At 44.5% G+C, this 27,651-nt stretch overlaps 1 protein-coding gene across 1 annotated transcript; it reads left to right on the top strand.

Moving 5' to 3' along the window:
- Nucleotides 1-44: 44 nt before the first annotated feature.
- C5H10orf143 (chromosome 5 C10orf143 homolog) lies at nt 45-27,651 on the top strand. Its single transcript, XM_030202969.1, has 5 exons — nt 45-277; nt 2,626-2,736; nt 6,104-6,271; nt 6,383-6,448; nt 27,230-27,651. The coding sequence occupies exons 2-5, from the start codon at nt 2,677-2,679 to the stop codon at nt 27,269-27,271; spliced, it is 336 nt and encodes a 111-aa protein (XP_030058829.1). The 5' UTR covers nt 45-277; nt 2,626-2,676; the 3' UTR covers nt 27,272-27,651.

Here is a 27,651-nt window from a genome sequence, read left to right as displayed (position 1 = left end):
GCTAGGTGGCAACCAAGTGTATTTTTAAGCAGAGAGAAACTGTATGTACAGCTATCAGCACAGCAGCAGCATGGTGCACACTCTCTCTCTCTCTGTGCAAAGACATGTGCAGGCCCGGAACTCCAGCACTGCCCTCTATTCGCTCCTTTCGTACTCACTCCGGGCTACAAGCTAATACCATTCCCCGGTCAGAGACGGGAAAGAACTACAGGCACCCGACTAAACTCGGCGGAGTTTCCTTCGTTTTCTGAAAAAGATCGAACTTCTCACTGGAACAGTAAGTTTCATGGATTTCCCATCTCTTACGTGCAGAAACCGGCAAGCAGCGATATCTGAATGTGCTACATATGATGTAAATTGTAGCAGAACTCAAGGAGGGCGAAACATACAGGGCGACCACAAGTAGTTTAAAGATGACATCCCCCTCCCCTCCTTCACTGTACGGCTGCAATTTGCATGACAAGCGCCTGGAAGGGAGCTGCGGTCAGCCGGAGGGCGCGAGCTCCGCTGCAGCTTTCCCGGAAACGCTGCTCCCATATATAGTCGATTCTGGTTTGGGGGGGGGGGTTTCTCTCTCTCTTTCCCATTAGTTCTGGGCAAGTGACGGCCACAAATGGATAGATGGTGAAGAAAAGGATGAGGTTGGGAGGCACTTGCATAAATACCCCTACTCAGCCGCTGCGATGGTGTTGGAAAAGAAGCGGCTCTGTGGTCGGGGTGGGGAGGGGATGCCAGGCAGGGGCGGAGCTCGACTGGTGGTGTATGCCTGGGATGAAGTTGAGGTGGGGGTGGGGATGTTGGTTGAATGGACGAAGGACGGACATGGGCAATTTACATTTTGTTTACTGGTTGGCAGAGCCGGTTTCAACTGGAAAGGTATTAATTATTCTAGGCAAACCTTCAGTCTTGCACTTTCCACCACCAATTCATTTTCAAGGTCCTAGCTCCATCCCACATATTTTGATAATAAAACTCTATAATTGTGATCACCCCCCAATACTACCCCTCCTAGAACAGTCCTGTAAAAATGCACAGTTGGACATAATCTTATTAAACTTTTGTATGTGTTTGCTTCCCATCTTCAAAGTGCAAGGGGAGGGCCTGGGGTGGAAGGTGGAGGGGTTTGCAAGAATCATCTGTATAGCCAAGGAGGTGGGGGCTTGGAGATGTCATTGGGAGGTCAGGGATATTTTTGGAGTCCGGCGATGGGGAGTCTTTGGTGCATTTTTCAAAAGGAAGTTTGTCTTAATTATGTGAGTATATAAATAAGTCTGAGAATAAGGGCAAGCTGGTGGATATAATGTGACTATTTAGAAAACATTTGAGAAAGTCCATGGAAATTGAAATCCATGGTAATTAGTTAAGGGATAGAAAACAAGTAGCAGGACTTCAATTTTCCCAGTGTAGAGAGCAGAATAAAGTACTCCTGGCACCCACCTTGACTGAAAATTGATTGACATAAAACAGAGTGTAGTATGGCAAATGGAATTCACTTGAAGGAAAGAAAAGTGAGCAACGGAATGCCCCAAAAATCAGTTCTGAGACTGGTTTTGTTCAATCTTTATTGGTGGTATCCCTGAAGGGGAAGAAGGAGAAGTTTGCCTTTTACCAAATTACATAAAGTTATGCAACAGAGTGGAAATCTGTGAGGGAGTAAACAAAATGATAAATTATAAACCTAGAAAACTGGGTGAATGCTTGGCAATTAAGCCCTAAGGTGAAGAACCGCAGAATGATGCATTGGAGGTGCAGAAATTCAAAGGAGTTCTTTTGTGTTGGGGGATAACGGTGAATGTACATGGACCAGGGGAAGAACCTTCAGGGTGATGGTATCTCATGGTGTGAAGGTTGCTAAATAGTGTGATAAGGCAGTGTCCAAAGCCAGGACAATGCTGGGCTGCACAGAGAGAAGCATACCCAAATGACCCAAAATAATCTTATGAACCCTTCTACCCAACAAATATCCAGGAGACAACGACAATAACCCAAATTACTTCTTCCACTAAATTCCCTTAATCTTATCCCGTGTACCATCCCCCCTCCCGCCTCCACCACCCCTTCTCCTGTGCTCACCTACCTCTTGCTCATACCACTCCTACTCCCTTCTCCCTTGCCCATCTCCACCAACCTATCTCCACTTTTATTATTCTGCTTTAATTATATTTTCTCTATCTATACTCTGTGATCCCTATTACTATGTAAGCCGCATTGAACCTGCTACGAGTAGGAAAGCGCGGGGTACAAATGTAATAATAAATAAATAAATAAACTATTGGAATCAGATCTACCTTTTGGCATTTACTGGGTACTTGTGACCCGGACTGACTACTGTTAGAGACAGGATGCTAGGCTTGATGGAAAGTGGTGGTCTGACCTGGCATGGCTTTTCTTTTGTAATTAGTAACACTCACTGGATTCTCACTGTGAAGTTGCTCCTACAGCACTTTGTTCCTGTCTGTTCTTGTTTCTTCTCTATCTCCTTCTTCCTAGGGTGCTGGAAGAGTGTTGGAAATGAGGAGAGCCCTAAAAAAAAAAACGGGGGTTCAATACCTCCCAAAAAGGATCCTAGCTCTGTCTTTACTTAGTATCATATCATACTAATTTTATGTTATTCTGCTTCTTAAGGTTTTGGACAAAATCATCAGTGGACTGAAGAGTATTAAATGCTATTTCATAATGGATTTCCTTGCACTGCATAAACGTCGACAGCTGGAGGATGCAGGGCATCCCAACAGTGTAAGTGTTCCAGATATTCTGTTTATTTATTTAACTATATAAATAAATCTCACCTGAAACATTCTGAAGCTCTGAAGCTCACTCTGTGGCAGGGACACTCACTGTCACTCATGCACCACTCACTCTCACTCATAGACCCGCCCTCAGCCACGCCCCTCAGCCACGCCCCTTCCGCACATAATTCGCAACCCCAACGTTCTAAATGAAGCTGCCACTTCCGTTTTTGAGGTGGCAGAGACCAAAAATTTTCCCCATGACTGTCTGCCCCGCCCTCGCGTCTGAACGTGATGACGTCGAGGGCGGGGCTAAGACACTCAACGAATCCCCAGTTCCACCGCCGTCCAACGCTTTACCCCCCCGCGCCCGACGCACACCGACAAACAGCGACCTACGCACACCCTCCACCCCCCCGATGCACAACGGCAAACACTGACCGCAGACCCTCCACCCCCCCGACGCACAGCGGCAAACACCGACCTACACAGGGGGAGGAGTGCCATCCGACCAGCTGATCCGCTGCGATCCCCACGCTGCTGCCCTCCAAAACTTTACGCGCCACCTGCGCCCTCCTGACCCTGCCGTGAAAACAGCTGACGACCCATGCTGCGGTCCTGCGCTTTCCCGACCCTGCCGTCCAAACAAAACAGCTGACGACACTGCCGCGATTCCCATGCTCACACCCTCCAAAAAACAACCAACAGAAGGCCGGACGAGCAGGAGGTAAAACAGGTCACTGCTAGCAGGCAGGGGGAGAAGTCGTGAATAACGCCGATGAAGTGGCACGGAGGACTACGAGCTGGGGAGACAGGCAGAGGGGGGGAGGCCCCGTGGCAGCCAGGCAGGCAGGCACGCAGGACAACATCTCAGTGCTAGCAGGCAGGGGGAGGAGTATTGAATAACGCCGATCAAGTGGCAGGGAAGGCTGCAGGACGAGTACGAGGTGGGGAGAGAGGCAGAGGGATGGAAGCCCCTTGGCAGGCAGCCTGCCAGACAAGCAGGCACTGGCACTGGCACACACACTCTCATTCCCACACGCACTCTCATACCCACACACACACACACCCACTCTCTCACAAACACACTGTCTCTCACAAACACGCTCACACACACTCTCTCTGTCACAAACACACACTCGCATCTGGCAGGCAGGGAAGAGGGGGGGAAGGGGGCCACCTTGGGGGAGGGGGCACCCTGGCACACTCTCTCATTCCCACACACACTCTCTCTCTCTCTCTCACAAACACACACACTTGCTACCACCTGTTTCATCACACACAAACACTGACACACTCTTTCTCTCTCTCTCATTCTCTCTCTGACACACACACTCCATCTCTCGCACACACTCTTTCTCAAACATACACTCCCAGGAAAACCTTGCTAGCGCCCGTTTCATTTCTCACAGAAACGGGCCTTTTTTACTAGTCATGTAATATTCTGTCTTTTTTATTTATCATGGTTTTTTTGCTTGCTTTTTTGGAAAAGAATTCACCAACTTAAATAAGCTAGAACAGCTGGAAAGTATAGCAGGAGTAGCCTAATGGTTAGAGCAGTAGATTGAGAACCAGGGAAGCCAGGGTTGAAATCCTAGTGATGCTTCTTGGGAGTTTGGGTAAATCACATACCTCCTGATATTTAGCCAGCGGCAGGCAGTATGGTTGGTTAGCTGTCACCAGAGGCGCTACTCCCAGATATTCAATGACGGGCTGTTTCCAATGACCAGCATTGAATATTCAAGGGGTTTTGGTCAGCTATAAATTAAGCGGCTATGTGAATATTCAGCACTGGCCCGTTAAGTTAATAAGAGGCAAGATAGGACTGCTATTTATGCAGGAATCATTCCTGACTGGGTAAATAGCGCTGAATTTCGGGCCCATAAGGTGCATAAATCCTCCATGTCTCTGGATTTTGTCAGGGTCTGAATGGTGTTTGAGGTCTGGTGCTCTGGCTGGGGGTGTTCTCCTGGTGGGCAGACATTCCGCTAACCTTATCATTCCTACAGGGCTGTCAGGAACAAGTCCTGGTGCTTAATTCACTCAAGGTTCCTGGCAGCACTAATCTGCTTCAGAGGCAGAGTTGATTGGGCCTCTGTTGCGTCCCAGCCAGATTTTATGTGGTTTTTTTTACAGGTAATTAAGTTGTTTTGATCCCCACTTTGGGTGATGGTTCCCCAATGGGATCTCAGTTTGATGTCAGCCGCTACCGGGTCCCTTTTTGAACCCTTTCAGTAGGTCTCCATGAAAGATCTTTCTTTTATAATGGTTTTCCTTGTGGCTGTCTGTGTGGCTAGAAGGATTTTTGAGCTTCAGGCGCTCTTGCAAGGATCTTTATTTATCCTTCTCTTCTGATGTTGTTTCACTTCATACTGTTCCCCGCTTTCTGACGAAGGCGGTGTCTCCTTTTCATTTGAACCATACAATTTCCCTTGCTGCCATTTGGAGGTCTTTGATGTTGGAGCCATCACAGATACTCCATAAATTGGACATTTGTAGAGTGCTTCTCTGCTCTTTGGAGGTCAAATTCTTTTTGGATGTCAGATCTTCTTTTTGTCATCTTTTATGGCTCTCGCATGTAAATGTAGGCCTCAAAGTCTACAACCGCCCATTGGATTAGGTCGACTATTGAATCAGCCTACATTCATCAGACAAAAGAGGCTTCTCGGGGCCTTAAGACTCACTCTACCAAGTTGTGGGCTGCATTCTGGGCTGAAGAAGGGTGCATCCCATAGGTCTGGACAGGTCAAGTAGCATGATAAAGAAGGTGAAATGTTTTCTTTGCTATTAATTTCCTTTCTTCAGTTCTGCTAAACCAGTCCAGGACCTGCCCTGGAAGACTGAGGGATTCAGTAGATTCCTGGCTGCTAAGTCTTCCACCTGTCTATATATAGCCAGTTTTGCAAAGGCAATCCTATGGAGTCCTCTGTTCTGGGTTTCCATTTAGTTTTTGTGGTTCTTTTTTCCCTCTTAATTATTTTGATCCCTCTGTTGAGTGGCTTTGGCATTAGCATACTAAAATGTTCCTTCTTGCACCACATGTTATTCTGATGATGTCATCAGAATAATCAAGTCTCTGCCTCCATCTGCTTGTAAGGGATCATAACCCATAGGTCTGGACTCGTCTATCTAGACTCAAGGAAAGGAAATTAACAGGTAAGAACAAATTTACCTTTTTCTGTGTTAGAAGTTTTTTAATTCTTTTTTAGATAAATGAGCAAATTTTGATTTATCATTTAATTTTTGTATTGTATTCTATTATATTGCACTCATTATATAGTGTACTGTGTATGTTTTGTGTGTGGGACTTGGCTTCCTTTATTTTTTTCTTTTGTTCCATAATTGTCCAGTATGCTATGCTTTATGTTTTTTAGAAACGAATTTGCAAAGGTTTAGGAACTCTTCCAAATGGGAATAGTACTGTAAACCACCAGATAAGTGACTGCCATATTGACAATTGGGATATGCAGCATTTTCCTCAGCAATCTGTTTCTACAAATGATGGCATTCCTGAACACATGAGAGAGAGCCAAAGTTATGGGGTATGTTTATCTACATGGCTCAGTAAAAAATATTGAAAGTGAACATAATCATAGAATTTTAAGTGCTTGCTTTTTGAGGTAAAATGTTATACTTTTAATTTTTTTCATTAGATATTTCAAAACACAGAAAGTAGAGGTCTTGTCCAACCTTGCCCAAGATGTATTGCTGGTGAATCTGTAAGTATATTAAGCTTCCAACTCTGAGATAAAAAGATAGACTTGTTCTTAAATGTAGGATCCATGAAACACAATGTGGCCCTTTTACTAAGCCGCGGCAAAAAGTGGCTTGCAGCAGTGTGAGCGCATCTTTTGGGTGCGCACCTGGCCAGTATTTACCGCATCCTGGAAAAAGGGCGTATATTAAGAGGCAGGAAAATGAACGTTCAGCAAAATAAAAAAACAGTATGCGTCCATTTTCAGCATGAGACCTTACCACCACCCATTGACTTAGCGGTAAGGTCTCATGTGCTACCCGGGCGGTAGGCATACAGTGCAAGCCCACTGCTGCTTACTGCCGGATAAGCGCCACATGGTATAAAATAGAAATATTTTCTACCACGTGTTTTTGGCATGTCAAATTCAGAATTACCAATTGGGGAACACAGTAGCCGGGCGGTAATGCCAATTTGGCACCTGCTGGATGGGCGTACATAAGTAATGCCATACTGGGAAAAGACCACGGGTCCATCGAGCCCAACATCCTGTCCATGACAGGCCAAGGGCACCTGGCAAGCTTCCCAAACGTACAAACATTCTATACATGTTATTCCTGGAATTGTCGATTTTTCCCAAGTCCATTTAGTAGCGGCTTATGGACTTGTCCTTTAGGAAACCGTCTAACCCCTTTTTAAACTCTGCCAAGCTAACCGCCTTCACCATGTTCTCCGGCAACGAATTCCAGAGTTTAATTGCGCGTTGGGTGAAGACAAATTTTCTCTGATTTGTTTTAAATTTACTGCACTAAAGTTTCATCACATGCCCCCTAGTCCTAGTATTTTTGGAAAGCGTGAACAGACGCTTCACATCCACCTGTTCCACTCCACTCATTAGTTTATATACCTCTATCATGTCTCCCCTCAGCCATCTCTTCTGCAAGCTGAAAAGCCCTAGCCTCCTTAGTCTTTCTTCATAGGGAAGTCGTCCCATCCCCGCTATCATTTTAGTCGCCCTTCGCTGCACCTTTTCCAATTCTACTATATCTTTCTTGAGATGCGGCGACCAGAATTGAACACAATACTCAAGGTGCGGTCGCACCATGGAGCGATACAACGGCATTATAACATCCTCACACCTGTTTTCCATACCTTTCCTAATAATACCCAACATTCTATTCGCTTTCTGAGCCGCAGCAGCACACTGAGCAGAAGGTTTCAGTGTATTATCGACGACGACCCCCAAATCCTTTTCTTGGTCTGTAACTCCTAACGTGGAACCTTGCATGATGTAGCTATAATTCGGGTTCTTTTTTCCCACATGCATCACCTTGCACTTGCTCACATTAAACATTATCTGCCATCTAGCCGCCCTGTCTCCCAGTCTCTTAAGGTCCTTCTGTAATTTTTCACAATCCTGTCGCGAGTTAACGACTTTGAATAACTTTGTGTCATCAGCAAATTTAATTACCTCGCTAGTTACTCCCATCTCTAAATCATTTATAAATATATTAAAAAGCAGAGGTCCTAGCACAGACCCCTGAGGAACCCCACTAACTACCCTTCTCCATTGTGAATACTGCCCATTTAACCCCACTCTCTGTTTCCTATCCTTCAACCAGTTTTTAATCCACAATAGAACTTTTCCTCCTATCCCATGACCCTCCAATTTCCTCTGTAGCCTTTCATGAGGTACCTTGTCAAACGCCTTTTGAAAATCCAGATATACAATTTCAATCGACTCCCCTTTGTCCACATGTTTGTTTACTCCTTCAAAGAATTGAAGTAAATTGGTCAGGCAAGGTTTCCCCACACAAAAGCCGTGCTGACTCGGTCTCAGTAATCCATGTCCTTGGATGTGCTCTGTAATTTTGTTTTTAATAATAGCCTCTACCATTTTCCCCGGTACCGACATCAGACTAACCGGTCTATAATTTCCCGGATCTCCCCTGGAACCTTTTTTAAAAATGGACATTACATTGGCCACCCTCCAATCTTTCAGTACCACGCTCGATTTTAAGGATAAATTTCATATCACTAGCAGTAGCTCCGCAAGCTCATTTTTCAGTTCTATCAGTACTCTAGGATGAATACCATCTGGTCCAGGAGATTTGCTACTCTTCAGTTTGCTGCGTAGGCCCTTATTCGCCTTTGTAAAAGGGCCCCAATGTTGATAAAAATCTGCAATTACATTTCTCAAGAATATATGTAAATAAAAAGAGAAATTGATTTAACTTTTCCTTTTTAAGTAAACTAATATGTTTGGAATTTAAGTTTGAAAAGAAGATTTTTGTCAGATTTGTTTTAAAAGCAGTTACATCAGTTCTAAACTAGAAGCTCTGAATTTTTCACATATAGTGCTAGATTCTATAAATATGGCGCCTAAAAAAATCGGCACCAAAACATACCTGTGTAAACAGTATTCTATAAGCTGTGCCTAAAATTCAGCATGATTTATAGAATACACACCTAAGCGCAGAGTTGCATGTACTGTAAATGTAGGCACAGTTATTTGCACCGATGACAACATGGTGCAAATGTATGCACCTAAATTTACAGGCGGAGCACCATTATTCTGTAATTACGTGCATAACTCAAAGCCATGCCCCATTCCACCCTGAAACACCCATGACCCTCCCATTTCCTTGCCCCCTTTTTTGGACTGCAGGTAAACTGTAGGTGCAGATCCCGAGCCTAAATTTGGGACCCTCAGGGGGAGGAATGCTGGCTTCGGCCTAACCCCTGGTAAGCCTTTCCTCAGCTGAGAGGTGCCCACCTCTACCACCGGCTGCCTTTCAGGTGCTGTGGAGGACTTGCAGCTCATCTGCATATCCTTACAGCCTTCTCCGGGGTGACACCCAGGTCCACCCCGATCCACTCAGCGCGGGGCATTTTTCTCTTTGTATCTAATCTTTTTCCAGTTGCTAAAGTACCTTAATCATTTATGGCCCCTATTCACATTCTCTTCCTAGCTCTGTCCCTTCCTAATCTTTTCCCTCACCCCCTACCTCTCTCCGCTACAGGAACTCACTTCCCATCCATTGACTTCATCAACTCACCTTCTCTCCTATCCTCTTCCTCCCTCTTGGCTTTTAATCTCCGTCTCTTTCTTCCCTCCATTTTGCCTTCCCCATTCCACCTAAATACCTCTCGCCTTCGTGGCCACACCTCTCCTACTCTCCTCCGCTCTCTTTTACTCCTTCTCTTACTCTCAGCTGGTGACATCAATCCCAATCCTGGTCCTCCTCACCAACTATTATCCAAACTCTACAGATCTCACCGTGACCTCTCTAACCTCATCTCTATTCCTCTACTCCCCTCCTCTTCTCTGCCCTTCTCTTGCGCCCTATGGAATGCCCGCTCTATCTGTAACAAACTCCCCTATATCCAGGACCTCTTTATCTCACGTCACCTCCATCTGCTCGTCATAACAGAAACCTGGCTCTGCCCTGATGACTCTGCTTCAGTCGCAGCCCTGTGCCATGGCGGTTATCTATTTTCACATACTCCTCGCCCTGCTGGCCATGGGGGCGGTGTTGGACTACTTCTCTCTCCCTCCTCCAGATTTCAACCTGTTCTTCCACCTCAATCTCACTGTTTTTCCTCCTTTGAAGTCCACTCTATCCGCCTTTTCTCTCCTCTGCCTCTTCGAATAGCGGTCATTTATCGTCCCCCTGATAAGTTCCTTTCATCCTTTCTCAGTGACTTTGACGCCTGGCTTGCCTTCTTCCATGATCCTTCCTCCCCCTCTCTCATCCTTGGTGACTTTAATATTCCTGCTAATGATCCGTCCAACTCTTATATTTCCAAGTTACTCACTTTAACGTCGTCCTTTAATCTCCAACTATGCTCCACCTCCCCCACTCATCAAAATGGTCACTGTCTTGATCTCATCTTCTCCTCCAACTGTTCACCTTCTAGTTTCCTTGCCTCTGATCATCCCTCCTCTGATCACCATCTTATAACTTTCACACTTAAATCTCCTCCCTCCCAGTCCCGTCCTATCCTATCTAATTTATCTAGGAATCTTCACGATATTGACCCTTCATCTCTATCCTCCCATGTTTCAAACCTCCTCTCTACTGTGGCACCATCCACGTCTGTCAACGAGGTTGTTTCTTCTTACAACAATACTCTATCCTCTGCCTTAGACACTCTTGCACCTTTGATGACCCGCCCTGTAAGGAGTACAAAACCCCAACCTTGGCTGACTTCTAATATCCGCTACCTACGTTCCTGTACCCGCTCCGCCGAATGCCTCTGGCGGAAATCTCGGGCCCTTGCTGATTTCTTACACTTTAAGTTCATGCTGACCTCCTTCCAATCTGCTCTTTTACGTGCCAAACAGGATTATTATATCCAACTGACCAACTCTCTTGGCTCTAATCCTCGACTTCTCTTCACCACATTGAACTCTCTCCTCAAGGTGCCCCCTCCCCCAACTCCCCCTTCATTAACTCCTCAGACCCTTGCTGAATTCTTTCACAACAAGGCTCAAAAGATAAACCTTGCTTTCTCTACCTCACCAGCTCTCCCTCCACTAGTCCGTTCCCCTCTCTCTCCTTCCCCTCATTCCCTTTCCTCCTTTCCTGAAGTTACTATTGAGGAAACTACACTTCTCCTTTCTTCCTCAAAATGTACCACCTGTTCCTCTGATCCCATTCCCACCCACCTTCTTAATGCCATCTCTCCTACTCTTATTCCTTTTATCTGTCACATTCTCAACCTCTCACTTTCCACTGCGACTGTCCCTGCTGCCTTTAAACATGCTGTGGTCACACCTCTCCTTAAGAAGCCTTCACTTGACCCTACTTGTCCCTCTAATTACCGACCCATCTCCCTCCTTCCTTTTCTCTCCAAATTACTTGAGCGTGCTGTTCACCGCCGCTGCCTTGATTTTCTCTCCTCACATGCTATTCTTGACCCACTACAATCTGGTTTTCGCCCTCTCCACTCAACCCAGAGGTCAATATTCCATCCTCATTCTTCTTGATCTTTCCGCTGCTTTTGACACTGTCGATCACAGCATACTTCTCGATACCCTGTCCTCACTTGGATTCCAGGGCTCTGTCCTTTCCTGGTTCTCTTCCTACCTCTCCCTCCGCACCTTTAGTGTTCACTCTGGTGGATCCTCTTCTACTTCTATTCCTCTGCCTGTCGGCGTACCTCAGGGTTCTGTTCTTGGTCCCCTCCTCTTTTCTATCTACACTTCTTCCCTTGGTTCATTAATCTCATCCCATGGCTTTTCCTACCATCTCTATGCTGATGACTCCCAAATCTACCTTTCTACCCCTGATATCTCACCTTGCATCCAAACCAAAGTTTCAGCGTGCTTGTCTGACATTGCTGCCTGGATGTCTCAACGCCACCTGAAATTAAATATGACCAAAACCGAGCTTCTCATTTTCCCTCCCAAACCCACCTCCCCGCTCCCCCCCGTTTTCTATTTCTGTTGATGGCGCTCTCATTCTCCCTGTCTCCTCAGCTCGAAACCTTGGGGTCATCTTTGACTCTTCTCTCTCCTTCTCTGCTCATATCCAGCAGACCGCCAAGACCTGTTGTTTCTTTCTTTACAACATCCGTAAAATCCGCCCCTTTCTTTCCGAGCACTCTACCAAAACACTCATCCACACCCTTGTCACCTCTCGTTTAGACTACTGCAATCTGCTTCTTGCTGGCCTCCCACTTAGTCACCTCTCCCCTCTCCAGTCGGTTCAAAACTCTGCTGCCCGTCTCATCTTCCGCCAGGGTCGCTTTACTCATACTACCCCTCTCCTCAAGACCCTTCACTGGCTCCCTATCCGTTTTCGCATCCTGTTCAAACTTCTTCTACTAACCTATAAATGTATTCACTCTGCTGCTTCCCAGTATCTCTCCACACTCGTCCTTCCCTACACCCCTTCCCGTGCACTCCGCTCCATGGATAAATCCTTCTTATCTGTTCCCTTCTCCACTACTGCCAACTCCAGACTTCGCGCCTTTTGTCTCGCTGCACCCTACGCCTGGAATAAACTTCCTGAGCCCCTACGTCTTGCCCCATCCTTGGCCACCTTTAAATCTAGACTGAAAGCCCACCTCTTTAACATTGCTTTTGACTCGTAACCACTTGTAACCACTCGCCTCCACCTACCCTCCTCTCTTCCTTCCCGTTCACATTAATTGATTTGATTTGCTTACTTTATTTATTTTTTGTCTATTAGATTGTAAGCTCTTTGAGCAGGGACTGTCTTTCTTCTATGTTTGTGCAGCGCTGCGTATGCCTTGTAGCGCTATAGAAATGCTAAATAGTAGTAGTAGTAGTAGTAGACCCTTTTACTAAGGCGCATAAGCGCCTGTGCACGTCCAACATGTGTCAAATTGGAACTACCGCCCAGCTACCGCGTGTCCCGAGTTGTAATTCCAATTTTGACGCAAATCCAAAACACACGGTAGACATTTTTTACCACGTGGTGCTTACTCGGCGGTAATCAGCAGTGCACGCACGCTGATGATTACCGCCCGGTTAACACGTGAGACCTTACTGCTAAGTCAATGGGTGGCAGTAAGGTCTCAGGATGAAAATGGATGTTCTGGCTTTAATTTTGCCGCACGTCCATTTTCGGCCACAAAAAAAGGCCTTTTTTACAGGCGCGCTGAAAAATGGGCCTGTGTGCATCCAAAACACATGCCTACACCAGTGCAGGATATTTTTGGGCGCCTTAGTAAAAGGGCCCCTTTATGCGCACTGGTTCCAATTACATTTAATAAATGCCAATAATTGCTTGTTAAAAAGCCAATTATTGGCACTAGACTTGTTTTTCATTTAAACTGTGCACGCAATTTGGGAACGTTTATAGAACCAGGGGGATAGCAGAACAGATTTGTGTTTTTGCAGTTGTTCAGCATACTTTTGAGAATGTAGGGGCCAATATTCAGCAGTGACAAATAAGTCTCCTCCAAGTAATGGCCAAATGCATTTCTCTGGGAAAAGGAGTTCAAGCTTCTGGAGCATAGAAACTTACATACAATGATACATTACAGTAAGGAAATTCCTCTTACTGAATCTGTATGGGGCCCTTTTACTAAGGCACGGGAGGGCTAACGTGCAGGTAGCGTGCACCAGATCGGCACTACCGCCAGGCTAGCACATGCGCCTGGTGGTAATTCAGAGTTTGGTGCGCGCTATATCTCACAGTAGAAAATAATTTTCTACCGTGGGGGACATTCCCGCAGTAATCAGCAATTGGCGTGTAGTGCATGGTTACCATTCGGGTAGTAAGTGAGTCCTTACCGCTAGGTTAATGGGTGGCGGTAACAGGCTCAGACCGTAAATAGAAGCACGCTAGTTTTAATTTCAGCGCACACCCATTTCTCGGCCCATTAAAAAAGTCCTTTTTCCCAGCTGCAATAAAAAAAATGGCCCAGCGAGTGCCCAAAACAGGCACCAACACTACCACAGACCACTTTTTACCATGGCTTAGTAAAAAGACCCTTATGTTATTGAATGGCAGATGGGTCAGAATTCTAGGAAGGTTACAGCTAGCCTATGCCAATCAGATTCAGGTGAGGAGTTTTCCCTGATGCCCCTCTTCCCCCCCCTCCCCAAACAGGCTTCAGTTACCTTCATTTAGTCTATGTTCTTTATTAACTCCAACTTTATTCACTACTACTACTACTATAAATCACTTCTATAGCGCTACCAGTCGTACGCATCGCTTTACAATTGAACATGAAGAAGACAGTCCCTGCTCAAAAGAGCTTACAATCTAAATCAGGACAAACAGACAGGACCAAAAAGGATAAGGGAAGGACAGACAGAAGGACACATAAGGATAAGATAAAAGTTACAAGTCAGGAGTCGAAAGCAGCATCAAACAGGTAGGCCTTTAGCCCGGATTTGAAGGCAGCCAGAGATGGAGCTAGACGTAATGGCTCAGGAAGCCTATTCCAGGCATAAGGAGCGGAGTCTGGAGTTAGCGATGGAGGAGAAAGGTGCAATTAGGAGAGATTTGCCTAGTGAACGGAGTTCTAGGGAAGGAGTGTAGGGAGAGATGAGGGTGGAGAGGTAGTGAGGGGCTGCAGAGTGAATGCACTTATAGGTCAACAAGAGGAGCTTGAATTGTATACGGAAACGGATAGGGAGCCAGTGAAGTGATTTCAGGAGAGGGCTGATATGAGCATAACGACTTTGGCGAAATATTAGTCGTGCGGCAGAGTTTTGAACAGATTGAAGAGGAGAGAGATGGCTGAGTGGAAGACCTGAGAGAAGCAAGTTGCAGTAGTCTAAGCGAGAGGTGATGAGAGTGTGGATGAGGGTTCTGATAGCGTGTTCAGAAAGGAAAGGGTGAATTCTGGCGGTTATAAAGGAAGAAATGACAGGTTTTAGCAATCTGTTGAATAAGGGCAGAGAAGGAGAGGGAGGAGTCGAAGATGACCCCAAGGTTGCGAGCAGACAAGACAGGAAGAATGAGCATGTTGTCGACAGAAATAGAGAATGGGGGAAGGGGAGAGGTTGGTTTAGGAGGGAAGATAAGTTCAGTTTTGGACATATTGAGTTTCAGGTGGCGGTGAAACATCCAGGTAGCAATGTCAGAGAGGCAGGCAGATGCCTTGGACTGGATTTCTGCCGAGACTGTAATGGATAATCATCTCCAGAGTATGTAAATATTGATCATTCATTTGCCTTTCCTTACAGTGAACAATTTATATATTCAGCCCACTTTGCTGTTCTCTTTCACCTAGTTCACAGAATGTATCAAAACTGTTACTTTTTTCAGAGATCTGCTGCCAGAGCAGCACACAATATGTTAGTTATAATGTTCTTTCTGTCTCAAGCAATTTATTTCTGCCAGAGAGCTATGCTGCTTTCCAAAATCACTTTAATCTTAGACTTCTTCATTTTCCTTCTGATTTCAAAACCCCTCCTTTGTGGGGGGGGGGGGGGGGGGGGGGGGGGTTCACACTCAAACATGCAAACATACATTTGAAGGAAAAGTCCATTGATCATTATTAAATTTGGGGGGTTTGCCAGGTTCTTGGGGCCTGGATTGGCCGCTGTCGGAGACGGAGTGCTGGGCTTGATGGACCTTTGGTCTTTTCCCAGCATGGCAGTGCTTATGTACTTACTTATGCCCACATACACATATATTATACAAACAAAAGATATAAACTTACAACACAAACACACACATACATATATTTATACACCACATGCAAATCACAGACAAAACAGATATTTGCGCACACACACATGCACACATAGGGGTTGGAAAGAATTCCATGAACTGTGCTCTGCATGCTTTCCCCATGTTATTTCATAGGTTTATTGGAACACTGCCTACAAGTGGCAATGATGGGCAGGATAGAAACGTTTATAATTAATAAGTAAATTAAATAAGGCTGAAGTTGTGCAAGTATACATTTACACCAGTTCTCAAGTTGGTGTAAATGTGCATAGGTTCATTATAGCTGTGATTCTGCAAGACATGTGCCAGTATTTTATAAAGATGCATGCAATGGCATTTTCGAAATGACATCCAAATCTGTATATCACATATGGATGTCCATTTCTCAAATATTTTAGAACAGAATCTGCCCACATACACCTTGTTCTAAAATATATGTGAAATTAACGTCCAAGTACTGGCATGAACATCCATTTTACAAACTGGAACGTCCAAACTATGAACGGGATGTGGACTTCTTTGTGGCACCAGAAGAACATTGATATTATAAAAATGGCCATAGAAACATTCATATGGAGGAATAGTTTACTGGTTAGAGCAACCAGCTAAAGACCAGGACAGAGAACCAGAGGTTGCCAATTTAATCCTCCACTGTAGCTATCTGTAATTATTTCTTTATTTTTCTTTTTATTTATTTATTTATTATTAGTCCTCCAGGGACAGAAAAATGCCTACTGTGACTTCCCTTACTCCATTCAGTGGAGAATTACTGTTCCAAGTACCAGGTCTAAATGCAGATGTCCATCTTTTTGGACTTACCCTTCTCCCACCTTCTCCCGCGGGAGAGAATGGAGATGAAAACGGTAACGGAATTCAAAAATGTGTGGGATAAACATAAAGGAATCCTGTTCAGAAGGAATGGATCCTCAGAAGCTTAGCAGAGATTGGGTGGCAGCACTGGTGGTGGGAGGCGGGGCTAGTGGTTGGGAGGCGGGGCTAGTGCTGGGCAGACTTCTACGGTCTGTGCCCTGAAAATGGCAGATACAAATCAAGGTCAGGTATACACATAAAGTATCACATTTGAGTTTATCTTGTTGGGCAGACTGGATGGAACGTACAGGTCTGTCGTCATCTACTATGTTACTATGTTCTCCTTCTGAAATCAGAATTGGAGTCCATATTCTGACTCCTTCTTAGGCCCATTAAAAATATGCCCAGACTATGCCAGCTTGTCATAAGGACGTACTGCAGTTTTACAGATCCATATGCTGGCTTTATAAAATCGGGATTTGGATGTACATGAATAAAAAAGTTAGCACATGGAAACAGAGAGTAGTTTTATAAAGTCGTACCTATTTTACACCTATTTTACAAAGTCAAATAAACACCTACATCACTGTGTAAAATAAGCACAAAAGAATACATGTACGTGTAGGCCCTAGCCGGAATATGGACTTCAAATCTGATTTCAGAAGGGGAAAGGACGTCCATGTCCAAATAGATGGGTGTCTGTACTTAGACCTGGTAGTTGGCACATCCAGGTTACAGAAAGGTGCTCCGATGTTCCTCAAGTACACATGTAAATCAGGGAATTTTATCATCTGTGCACGTAAGTGTGAACTTTGCCCATGCTTCACCCAGACTCCACGAGCTGATGAGACAGGGAGGATGAGTGTGTTATCCACAGAAATAGAGAATGAAGGAACAGGAGAGGTTGGTTTAGGTGGAAAGATAAGAAGCTCAGTCTTGGTCATGTTTAGTTTCAGATGGTGGTGTGATATCCAGGCGGCAATGTCAGACAGGCTGGCTGATTCTTTGGCCTGGATTCCTGCCTAGATTTCTGGTGTGGAGAGGTAGATTTGGGAGTCATCAGCATAAAGATGGTACTGAAAACCATGGGATGAGATCAGATTACCAAGGGAAGAAGTATAGATGGAGAAAAGAAGAGGTCCCAGGACAGATCCCTGAGGTATACCAACTGACAGTGGGATAGAAGTGGAGGAGGATCCACCAGACTATACACTAAAAGTACAATGTGAGAGATAAGAAGAAAACCAGGAAAGAACAGAGCCCTGAAATCCAAGTGAGGACAGGTTATCAAGGAGTAGGCTGTGATCAACAGTGTCAAAAGCAGCAGATAGATCGAGAAGGATGAGAATAGAATAGAGACCTTTGGATCTGGCCAGGAACAGGTCATTGGAGACTTTAGCAAGCGCTGTTTCAGTTGAATGAAGGAGGCGAAAGCCAGATTGAAGTGGATCAAGAATAGCTTGAGAAGAAAGAAAGTCAAGGCAACGGTGGTGAATAGCATGTTCAAGTATCTTGGATAGGAAAGGGAGGAGGGAGATGGGGCGATAGTTGGAAGGACAGGTAGGGTCCAAAGAAGGTTTTTTAAGGACTGGTGTGACTACGGCATGTTTGAAGGCATCAGGAACAGTCACAGTGGAAAGTGAAAGATTGAGGATATGACAGATAAAAGGGATGACAGTAGGAGAGATAGTGTTAAGTAGATGGGTGGGAATAGAATCGGAGGAACAGGTAGTTAGTTTCGAGGAGGAAATAAGATGTGTAGTTTCCAGATCATCTGTATAGGGCATTATCTCCTCCTTTTTTTCTGCTGGATATGCCTCTCTATATGCAGCCTAGTATCTCTCTAGCTTTGACCACCACCATATCATTTTGTTTAGCTGCCTTGCGATCTTCCGGCATTATCACTTCAAGGATCCTCTCGAAGTATTTGTACATAAGTCCCTTCCTATCAAAGGCAGCTTCTTTGAATTTCTGCACCCCAAATGCAGCACTCTTCTTGTGTTCACATTAAAGCTTAAGGACTGAGCACTTGGCCAGTCTTACAGTTTTATTTTCATGGGTATTTACTATGTTGCCTAATGGTTAGTCCAGTGGGCTGAGAACCTGTCAAACTGGGTTTAGTTCCCGCTGCAGCTCCTTGTGACTCTAGGCAAGTGACCAACCTTCCATTCCCTCAGATATAAACAAAAAACTTAGATTGTGAGCCTGCTTATAACAAATGTAAACCACTTTAGTTGTACCACAGAAAGGTAGTATATCAAATCAATTACCCGTGTCATTTACAATAAGGCAAACTTTTTTCCTTGTAAACCCTCAGCAAAGATATTGAATAGAATCTTTTATTTGTCCTGTTTGTCTGTTTTGAATAGATTGTAAGCTCTGTCTAGCAGAGATTGTGTGTGTACAGTACTTCATACATCTAGCAGTGCTCTAGCAATGATCCAGTAGTAGTAGTGCTAGTAATAACAGTGGTATTATTAGTAGTAGTAGTAGAATCGGCCTCAGGACCAGTCCCTGAGTCACTCAACTATACACCTTTCTTTCCTCCAAATGAATACCATTTTACTAGTATCTTCTGTCATCTGTCAGTCAACCAACGTCTTATCCAGTCAATAATCTTAAGACCCACCTCCAGGTTGCTTAATTTATTCATAAGCCTCCTTTAAGAAATAGTATCAAAAGCTGTCCTGAAATCTAGTTCTGAAATCACCCAGCTGACGAAGATGCAGATATAGTTCTGAGTAAAAAAAATATATAATAAAACGTTTCACCAATATCATTAAGTACTTTGAATAATGTAACCATGTGTTCAACACAGCTGCATATTTCCAAATAAAGGACAAAGCTTTAATTTGGAAGGATAACTGAAAAGGACTGAAATAGATTTGTGACATGTCTGCAAACAGAAAAAAAAAGTTATTTTATTCAAAGTCACAGCCTAGTGATACCACATACCATAGGGTGGCACAGTTGGTATGTTGGTACTAACTCAGGTGGTAATGCATTTGTTTTGAAATTAAATAAAAATACAGCAAAATAAGCTTGTTTCATTTCAAAAACAAAACTGAAAAGTAATGAAACTAGTTTTTGTATTTTAACTTCTTTTCCATTTTGCTTTCTAGTTTTTCCTATTTGGAAATTATGCTTTCTAAATTGAAAAACAAAATAAAACAAGAAAAACCTGAAAAAAACCCCCCAAAATGAAAACCCCATAATACCACCAAAACAAAACCAATTGAAAAACAATGTACCAAATTGCTGCAGGTTGTTGGGGGCTGGGTACCATGCAGTAAGGCCATGGAGACATAGAAGGCTGGATGTTCAGGCAGCAGTCACACTAATTTTTGTAGAGATTGAGGGATCCTTTTATAAAGGCACGCTAAAAAATGGCTTGCAGTAGTGTAGACGCAAGTTTTGGGCATTCGCTGATCCATTTTTTAGTGCGCCTGTGAAAAAGGCCTTTTTTAATTTCTGCCGAAAATGGACGTGCAGCAAAATGAAAATTGCCGCACATCCATTTTGGGTCTGAGATCTTACCGCCAGCCATTCACCTAGCGGTAAAGACTCACGCGATAACCAGGTGGTAATGACCTACGCGTGCCAAATGCCACTCGCCACATCCATTACGCATGCCCAAAAATAAAAAATACTTTCCAGACGTGCATATCGGACGCATGCCAAAAATGAAATTACCGCAAAAGTCATGCAATAGTCAGGGGTAACTCCATTTTGGCGCGAGTCAAGCGCACGTAGGCACGCAGCTTAGTAGAAGGACCCCTTAGATTATTACAAAGTTTGGTGGCAAGATATGGAAGAGAACAAATCTTGGATTAAGTGTGGGAACTACCATTGTCTACGTAGGATGATGGAGAACAATTAAGGAAGACAACAGAATTGAATGGAGTGGAGGAGTGGCCTAGTGGTTAGGGTGGTGGACTTTGGTCCTGGGGAACTGAGTTCAATTCCCACTTCAGGCATAGGCAGCTCCTTGTGACTCTGGGCAAGTCACTTAACCCTCCATTGCCCCAGGTACAAATAAGTACCTGTATACAATATGTAAGCCGCATTGAGCCTGCCATGAGTGGGAAAGCATGGGGTACAAATGTAACAAAACAAAAAAATAAGGGATGGCAGCCTACAAATAGTTATGCTGCCAGAACAGAGAACTCACATATAGTTTTAGTAATGGGCATAGGAATAAGTGATCAGACTAGATGGACCAGCTTACTTTTTCGTACTGTTTTCCACTAGGTAATTAAAACTTACAAACTTAAAAAGTACAATACAGTTGTTATCCTCATAACAATGGTTGTGATTTTGTTAAGTAATAAATTACCAAAGGTTACATTAAATAGTGTACTTACAAAGTATATAATTAATGGGATGTTAATTTTATGCTATAATTACTTAAGATACTGAATGCATAGCAATCACAAATGTCTTACCACAGTTTTTCTTATGTGTGCCAGCCTATCTCATTGTAGTCTAATAACATCATTAAGGTTTGCTAAACATTTTTGGCAATGAAACAAAACTGGGAAGAACGCCTTAGTGCATCTGGCCCCATGGCTCTTGAATCTGGTTGACAAATGATTGCAAAGGATTTATTTATGATAATCCACTTCAAATCATCTCAGCAAATATGACCGTCACTCAGTCCTACTGGATTTTTGCTGTGGCAGCTGATCATGATGAAATTGCAGAGCCCTGTAGTCATCTGGAAAAGCTTATGAATACAGTGCCAAAACATGATGTTCTACTAATCATGTTAGAGTGTATAAATCTCATTATCCGATGTTCGGGACCAATTTGTGTTTCACTGGTAGGTTGGATTTTTTTTTTTTATCATTGTTTTTGTGCCTTTGGGCAAATACCAACTGTTGAGCCTTAAAAAACTGTTATGCCACAGTTGTAACCTTAGAAAACTGGGCTTGCTTCTGCAGCATCTCACAGACAAAATTTACTTTGTTTTTGCCCCCTGCTGCTGCTCTGATGGGGAGAAGTTGGAATAGCAGTGGGAGGCAGAGATGAAAGTAGTTTATTTTTGAGTGAAACATCTGGCTACTAAACACTGAGGCCAAGATGCACTAAAAAATCGTTAAAGCCCTTCCCTTACCGATTCCCTTAGCGAATCGGTAAGGAACGGGCATGCATCAAGGAATAGGAATGCAAATTTGCTGCTTGTTGTAGCTCACTTGCATTCTCTATTCCATCATTAAACAGTCGAGCATGCGCATGCCAAGGACGTCCTTTATGGACGTCCTTCACTATATATAAAAAAAGACGAGCTGTGCCTATGGACGTCCTTTATGGACGTCCTTTGCCGCCGCTCCCCCCCCCCCCACTTGCATTGAAATGACAGCTTCCCGCAGCACCGGCCTCCCCACCATCCGCACCCCCGTGGCCCCGCCCCCGCTGCCCCCCCTGAGGTCGTTGTCGCCGCTGCCACCGCCACCCACCCCCCGCCGTCTGCCACCGGGCCGAGCCCTCACAGTGCCTTTCACCTCCGTGTGAAGGCGCTGCAGCAAGCAACAGCGGATCGCTTCCCTTCGGACTTCCCTCCTTTTCTCCCTGGCCCGCCCTCGTCTTACGTCAGACAAGGGCGGGCCAGGGAGGAAATGAGGGAAGTCCGAAGGGAGGCATTCAGCTGTTGCCTGCTGCAGCGTCTTCACACGGAGGTGAGAGGCGCTGTGAGGGCCCGGCCCGGTGGCAGGTGGAGGGGGGGAGCGGCGGCGGCGATGACGACCTCAGGGGGGGCGGCGGGGGTGAGGGTGCGGAGGATGGCGGGGAGGCCGGGGCTGCGGGAAGCTGTCATTTCAATGCAGGGGGGAACAATGGCGACCTCGGGGGGGGGGGGGGGGCGAAGGACGTCCATAAAGGATGTCTATAGGCACAGTTCGTCTTTTTTATATATAGTGAAGGAAGGGGAAAAAAAAGCCAAGTGCACGTCAAGGACGTCCTTGAAGGATGTCCATGTTAGGCACTTTAGAAGGACGTCCCTGACGAGCACTTGGGACATGCAGCTTGTTCTTTTTTTTTTTTAATATGGGTGTTAGGCGCTTTCCCACTGGTCTCTATGGGTCCGTTCACAGCAGCCCCAGCCTAATGAGAGGTGCAGACCTCACATTCGGTTTCTTCACGGTAAGGGGATCGGAAAACCGTAGTGCACCTCATTATAATTGCTTGCAATAGCCTTTGGATCATCTGCATTCCATTTTCGCTAGCTGCTACCGTGATCGGAAAATGGTCTTTAGTGCATGCCAGGGTTTACTACTTGCTGGTTAATGGCTTCTCAATGGCTCGTTAAGTTTAGTGCATCTGGCCAGATGCACAAAGGTCCCATTAAGGATCCGTCTGCGTTTCCAAATTGGTAAAAATTTACCGATTTAGAAACACAGAGGGATTCACTAAGAAAATCGCATGCAAATGAGCTGCTCGTTGCTTTTGCGATCCAGCTTATTTGCATGCGATATGGGGGAAGCAAGTCAGTGAGCTGAGCATGCGCAGAACAGTCAATCGCTATGCTTGGCTTCTCTGCGCATGCTACAGACAGCTCTCATACACGCAGACAAGCTGCGTCTATGATAGCAGTAGATTTACCCTTTTTTTGGTAGACACAAAAGCGCTTTTTTTTGGATGGGCATACCTGTATTGCAGCTCCCTGCCTCCAGCTGCTGGGAAAAAGTGAGAAAAACCTCACTCTGCTGCTCTCCGCTCTTCTGTGAGGAATCAGCAGCATCAAGGCTTGGTTCCACCCCCCAGCTGTTCCTGCTGCTTCCTTCTATTGGCTGGCTGAAGATGGACTCTAATTGGCTGGCTGCTGTCCCATCTCCTCCTCCTTGTAGGACTTCCCTGATGACATCATTTTAGAGCTGTGAACTGATTGGATCTGAACTTCCTGGTTGTTACGTCCCTCACCTGTTCGACGCTCCTCCCGGCTAAGTCATTCCTCAGCGCTGTCCAAGAGGGACAAGGTTCAGTCTTAGGGTCTGTTTCAGTTTCCTAAGTCTGGCAGCAGCCGTCATCTGGCTTGGAGGAAGGGCAGCAGCCTTCTTGGCTAGCTCAGAAGGGGGCAGCCATCTTGTATAAAGGAAGGAACTCCATATTTGGTCTTGGGAGGATCTCCTATGGGGGCAGCCATGTTGGATTCACCTGAGTTTGGTTTGCTCAGATTGCTTCACTATTTAAAGCACTGCCTCCAGGCCTTCATTGCTTCGGCCTCAATTGTTCTGAGGAGTTGCTGTGGGAGTGCTGTTCACTGACTATTCTGTTCCTGTTTACCTGTGCACCGGACCTTGGCTAGTTTTCTCGGATTACACTTGTTTGCTGCCTGCCTTGACCCTGGACTGATTTTGACTATTCTTTGCCTGTCGGAGTACTGGTTCTGGACTGTGTCTGTTTCCTGCCATCCTGGTCAGCGGCTGTGGAATCCCGCCAGTTCCAGAAGTCCTGGTGGCCGCCTGCAGGTGGGAGCTCAACTCCCAGAGAACGGTGGTCGCTTTCCAGGTAAAGCTAGGGGTTGTCTGGCTACCTGACTGAGTGCGGTAGCACTCCATCTCTGCCGTGCTCTGTCGGGGCACAACGGCTCACTACTAACGGGTCATAACACTGGTGTCCCCCTCCAGTAATGAGTGGGCAGGACATCCCAGGCTGATGCTGTGCAATTGGTTTAGCCCCTGTCTGTGGAGGGGGAACACCAGGAAGTTAGGATGCAATCAGTTCACAGCTCTAAAGTGATGTCATCAGGGAAGCCCTGCAGGGAGGAGGAGTTGGGACAGCAGCCAGCCATGAAAGTCCATCTTCAGGGAGATGGGCATTCTAGGATGTCAGCCAGCCAATAGAAGGAAGCAGCAGGAACAGCTGGGGTGGAACCAAGGCCATGTCCCACAGACACTGTTTCTTTGATGGACCCTTAACTTCCTTGCATTTTTGGTAAGTCACCATTACTTTTATGCTTTACATTTCAGTACTCCCCCCCCCCCCCCCCAATTTCTTACCAGTAAATGTAATTTGAAAAAGAAACATATGTGGCATGGCTTTCATACACGCAAAGAAGCTGCGTGTAAGCTTTTTTTTTTTTTTGTGCTCCATCTTCCCTGCCTTGTTTCTCCCCTTCTCCTACTTGCAATAATGAAGAACCGGCAGGTCCACACCTCACGTTAAAATTTCCACGGTAAAGGTAGGGACTGCTTTTGTGCATGGGGTCGGAAACGGTAGTGCATCACATCACATTCACATTATAATAAAATTTAGCTCATTTGTATTCCGTTTTCGTTAGCTGCTACCATGACAGGAAAATGGCTCAGAGAACACTTTTGTGCATGTCCCGGTTTACTACTTGCATGCTAAACTGACTAGAATCAGTTTAAAAACCACGTTGCTGGCTCGTTTAGTGCATCTGGCCCTGAATTCCAAAATTATAACTGTGTCCTACAATACGTATGATTCTTCCATTTGTGCCAGCTTTTGCCTTTATGCCAATAACTTTCTCCATGCTTTGTAAAACTGAGGAAGCATGTATATACTTGGGTAATTGAAAATTCCAACTTACATTCAATTGTGGGTCAGATATAAAACTGTAACATGCATGTATGGATTACAAAAGTCTGTGTAATCAGCTAGTCCTTGCCAACATTGCTGTCAAGAAAAACTGATAATAGTACAACAACTATTTGAATAGTTCATCATTAAACTGTGGTCTTTGTACTTTGACATTCCTTATCATGCAGTGGTCTTATCCTGTGCTCGTTCTTATCCTAGCAATTGGCATAATCAGAACTTTAAAGGATTGTTGTTCACTGGCACTAGGCAATTGTTAATCCTTTGATTATAATTTCATTTGCTACCGGTATGCTAATATGAGAGAAGGGTAGTTTTTTTTAATGTAACTTCTATATCAATTGAGCATCTGAGATCTAGAGAGATATATCTAAGTAAATCCACAGAAAGTTGTGCCTACGGGTGCCATTTTTAGTATTTAAATAATTCTTTTGTTTTACATATGAACATAAGAATAGCCTTACTGGGTCAGACCAATAGTCCATCTAGCCCAGTATCCTTCTTCCAACAGTGGCCAATCAAGGTCACAAGTACCTGGCAGAAACCCAATTAGTAACAACATTCCATGCTACCAATCCCGGGGCAAGCAGTGGTTTCCCCCATGTCCATCTCAATCACAAACTATGGACTTTTCCTCCCGGATCTTGTCCAAACCTTTTCTAAACCTAGATACACTAACCACTGTAAACCACATCCTCCAGCAGTGAATTCCAGAGCGTAACTATTCTTTGAGTGAAAAAAATATTTCCTCCTATTTGTTTTAAAAGTATTTCCATGTAGTTTCATTGAGTGTTCTCTGGTCTTTGTACTTCTATCCATTCTGCACCACAGAAAAAGAGGTACAAAATCTCTGGAAAAAAATTTTCCTGGGTATTTTGCAAAGGGAGAAATCCTGGCTCAAAGGCTGCAGATAAAAGTACCCACAGATTTTGCACCTGACTTTACAATTTGGTATTCTGTTTCTATTAGTGACTTCATATAAAAAAAATATGTGAACTAAAATATAGCAAGTTTACCCACACTGGTGGGTTATTTTAGAAGCTCTGTTCTTGTTTTGGATGTCTGAAAACTAGCATTTAGATGTCCATATTATATGGACGTCCAAATCCCAATTTTACAAAGGCAGGATATGGACATCTAACACTGCAGTATGTCCATATGGCAAGGGAGCATGGTCTCGGCATGTTTTGGGTGGGACTAGGGAAGGCCCAAAATATGGACATACAACTCCGATCTAAGAAAGGGAAGGGGCATGCATGTCTAAAACGATGGACGTTATTATTTAGACCTGGTACTTGTCACTTATAGAAAGGTACTCTGATTGAGCAGCTGTCCACTGAAGGGATTAAGGCATGACACCTCCTTAATCCCCCAGTTGTTGCTGTCCCCATCCTCCTCTGAATTTGTAACTAGCAAGGGATTATGGACATTCTTAATAGTACAGTAGACTGTGAACCAAACTAGGATCAAATCATACTTCAGCACTTTTGTTTTTAAATTGTGAGTCCTCCAGGGAAAGAAAAATGCCGACAGTACCTGAATATGTAAGACACCTGCAAGCCTGAAGGCTGTAGAAGTGGTGAACATTCAGGTTCCTGGAGGGCTCACAATTTTTTTTTGTTTAATCGTAAACAGCTGAAGTGGAATTTAAACCTGGGTCCCCTGAGTCACAACCCCCTGCTCTGCCCATTAGGCCATCCATCTGCTCTGCATGGGTGTCTGTGTGGCCATTTTATAAGATGTTGGTTCCTATGCTGCCATACAGACATCCATTCCCCTTGTTTTCCCCTCCCCCTCCCCTTCGTAATTTGGACATTTCAGTTTGTAAAATGGATGTTCATGCTAGACATATCTTGTTCTAAAATACATGTGAGATTGATGTCATTTTCTAACGTTCTGACTTGGATGTCCTTTCTAAAATGTCACTCTGTGTGTTGTAAATAGATACTGCCTGATGCCCTTTTCCAAATCATTTCTCTTGTTTTCTAATCATAGACAAAAGAATAATTGGAAGAATTTAGTTTTACTTTAATTTTTTGTTAATGAATTGAGTTTTTTTTCTTTTGATTTATGCACACAATCTTTGCAATGTCTGATTTTTTTTGTTTTTGATGATGTCATTACCAAGGTTTTATTGCTAAATTAATCTGTTCTACAGATAATTTGGAGCAAATATGAACATGTATTTAAAATTGCAACATACAAACACTTTTCTTCAAGTATGTCAGCATGACGTTCTTATTTTATGGAATGTCAACTTTCTTTCCTTTTAGGGCCACATTAACCATATTATGGGCTTCCAGAAGATGGGATAAATGCATTAGAGAGACTCACAGCTATGAACAAATTTGGATTTAAGCGGCGGCCTGTTAAGTGACGTCACAGAAGTTTATTTTCTCAACTGCAAAATATTTTTATAGTACTCCACAGTGTTCACTTGACCAGAAGTTCTTGGGTTCCATATCAAAGTGACTTTCACATGTCTTCCTCTGATAACTTTCATTTTTCCTGTAAAAGTGGACAGAATAAGAATGGTCAATCAAAGTTGGCAAATGCTGAAAATTGAAATACACTAATTATTTATGGGGTAATATTCAAAACGCAAAGGAGTGCGTTGCAGGAATGCGTTGCAGGAGTGACAGAGGGGCCCTTTTACTAAAGCTTAGCGCATGCTAACAGACATTAGTGAACACTA

The sequence above is a fragment of the Microcaecilia unicolor genome, chromosome 5 (assembly GCF_901765095.1).
Source record: "Microcaecilia unicolor chromosome 5, aMicUni1.1, whole genome shotgun sequence".
In the NCBI taxonomy this organism is placed as follows: Eukaryota; Metazoa; Chordata; class Amphibia; order Gymnophiona; family Siphonopidae; genus Microcaecilia; species Microcaecilia unicolor.
The sequence above is the reverse complement of the archived record's forward strand: the minus strand, read 5'-3'. Positions and strand labels throughout refer to the sequence as shown.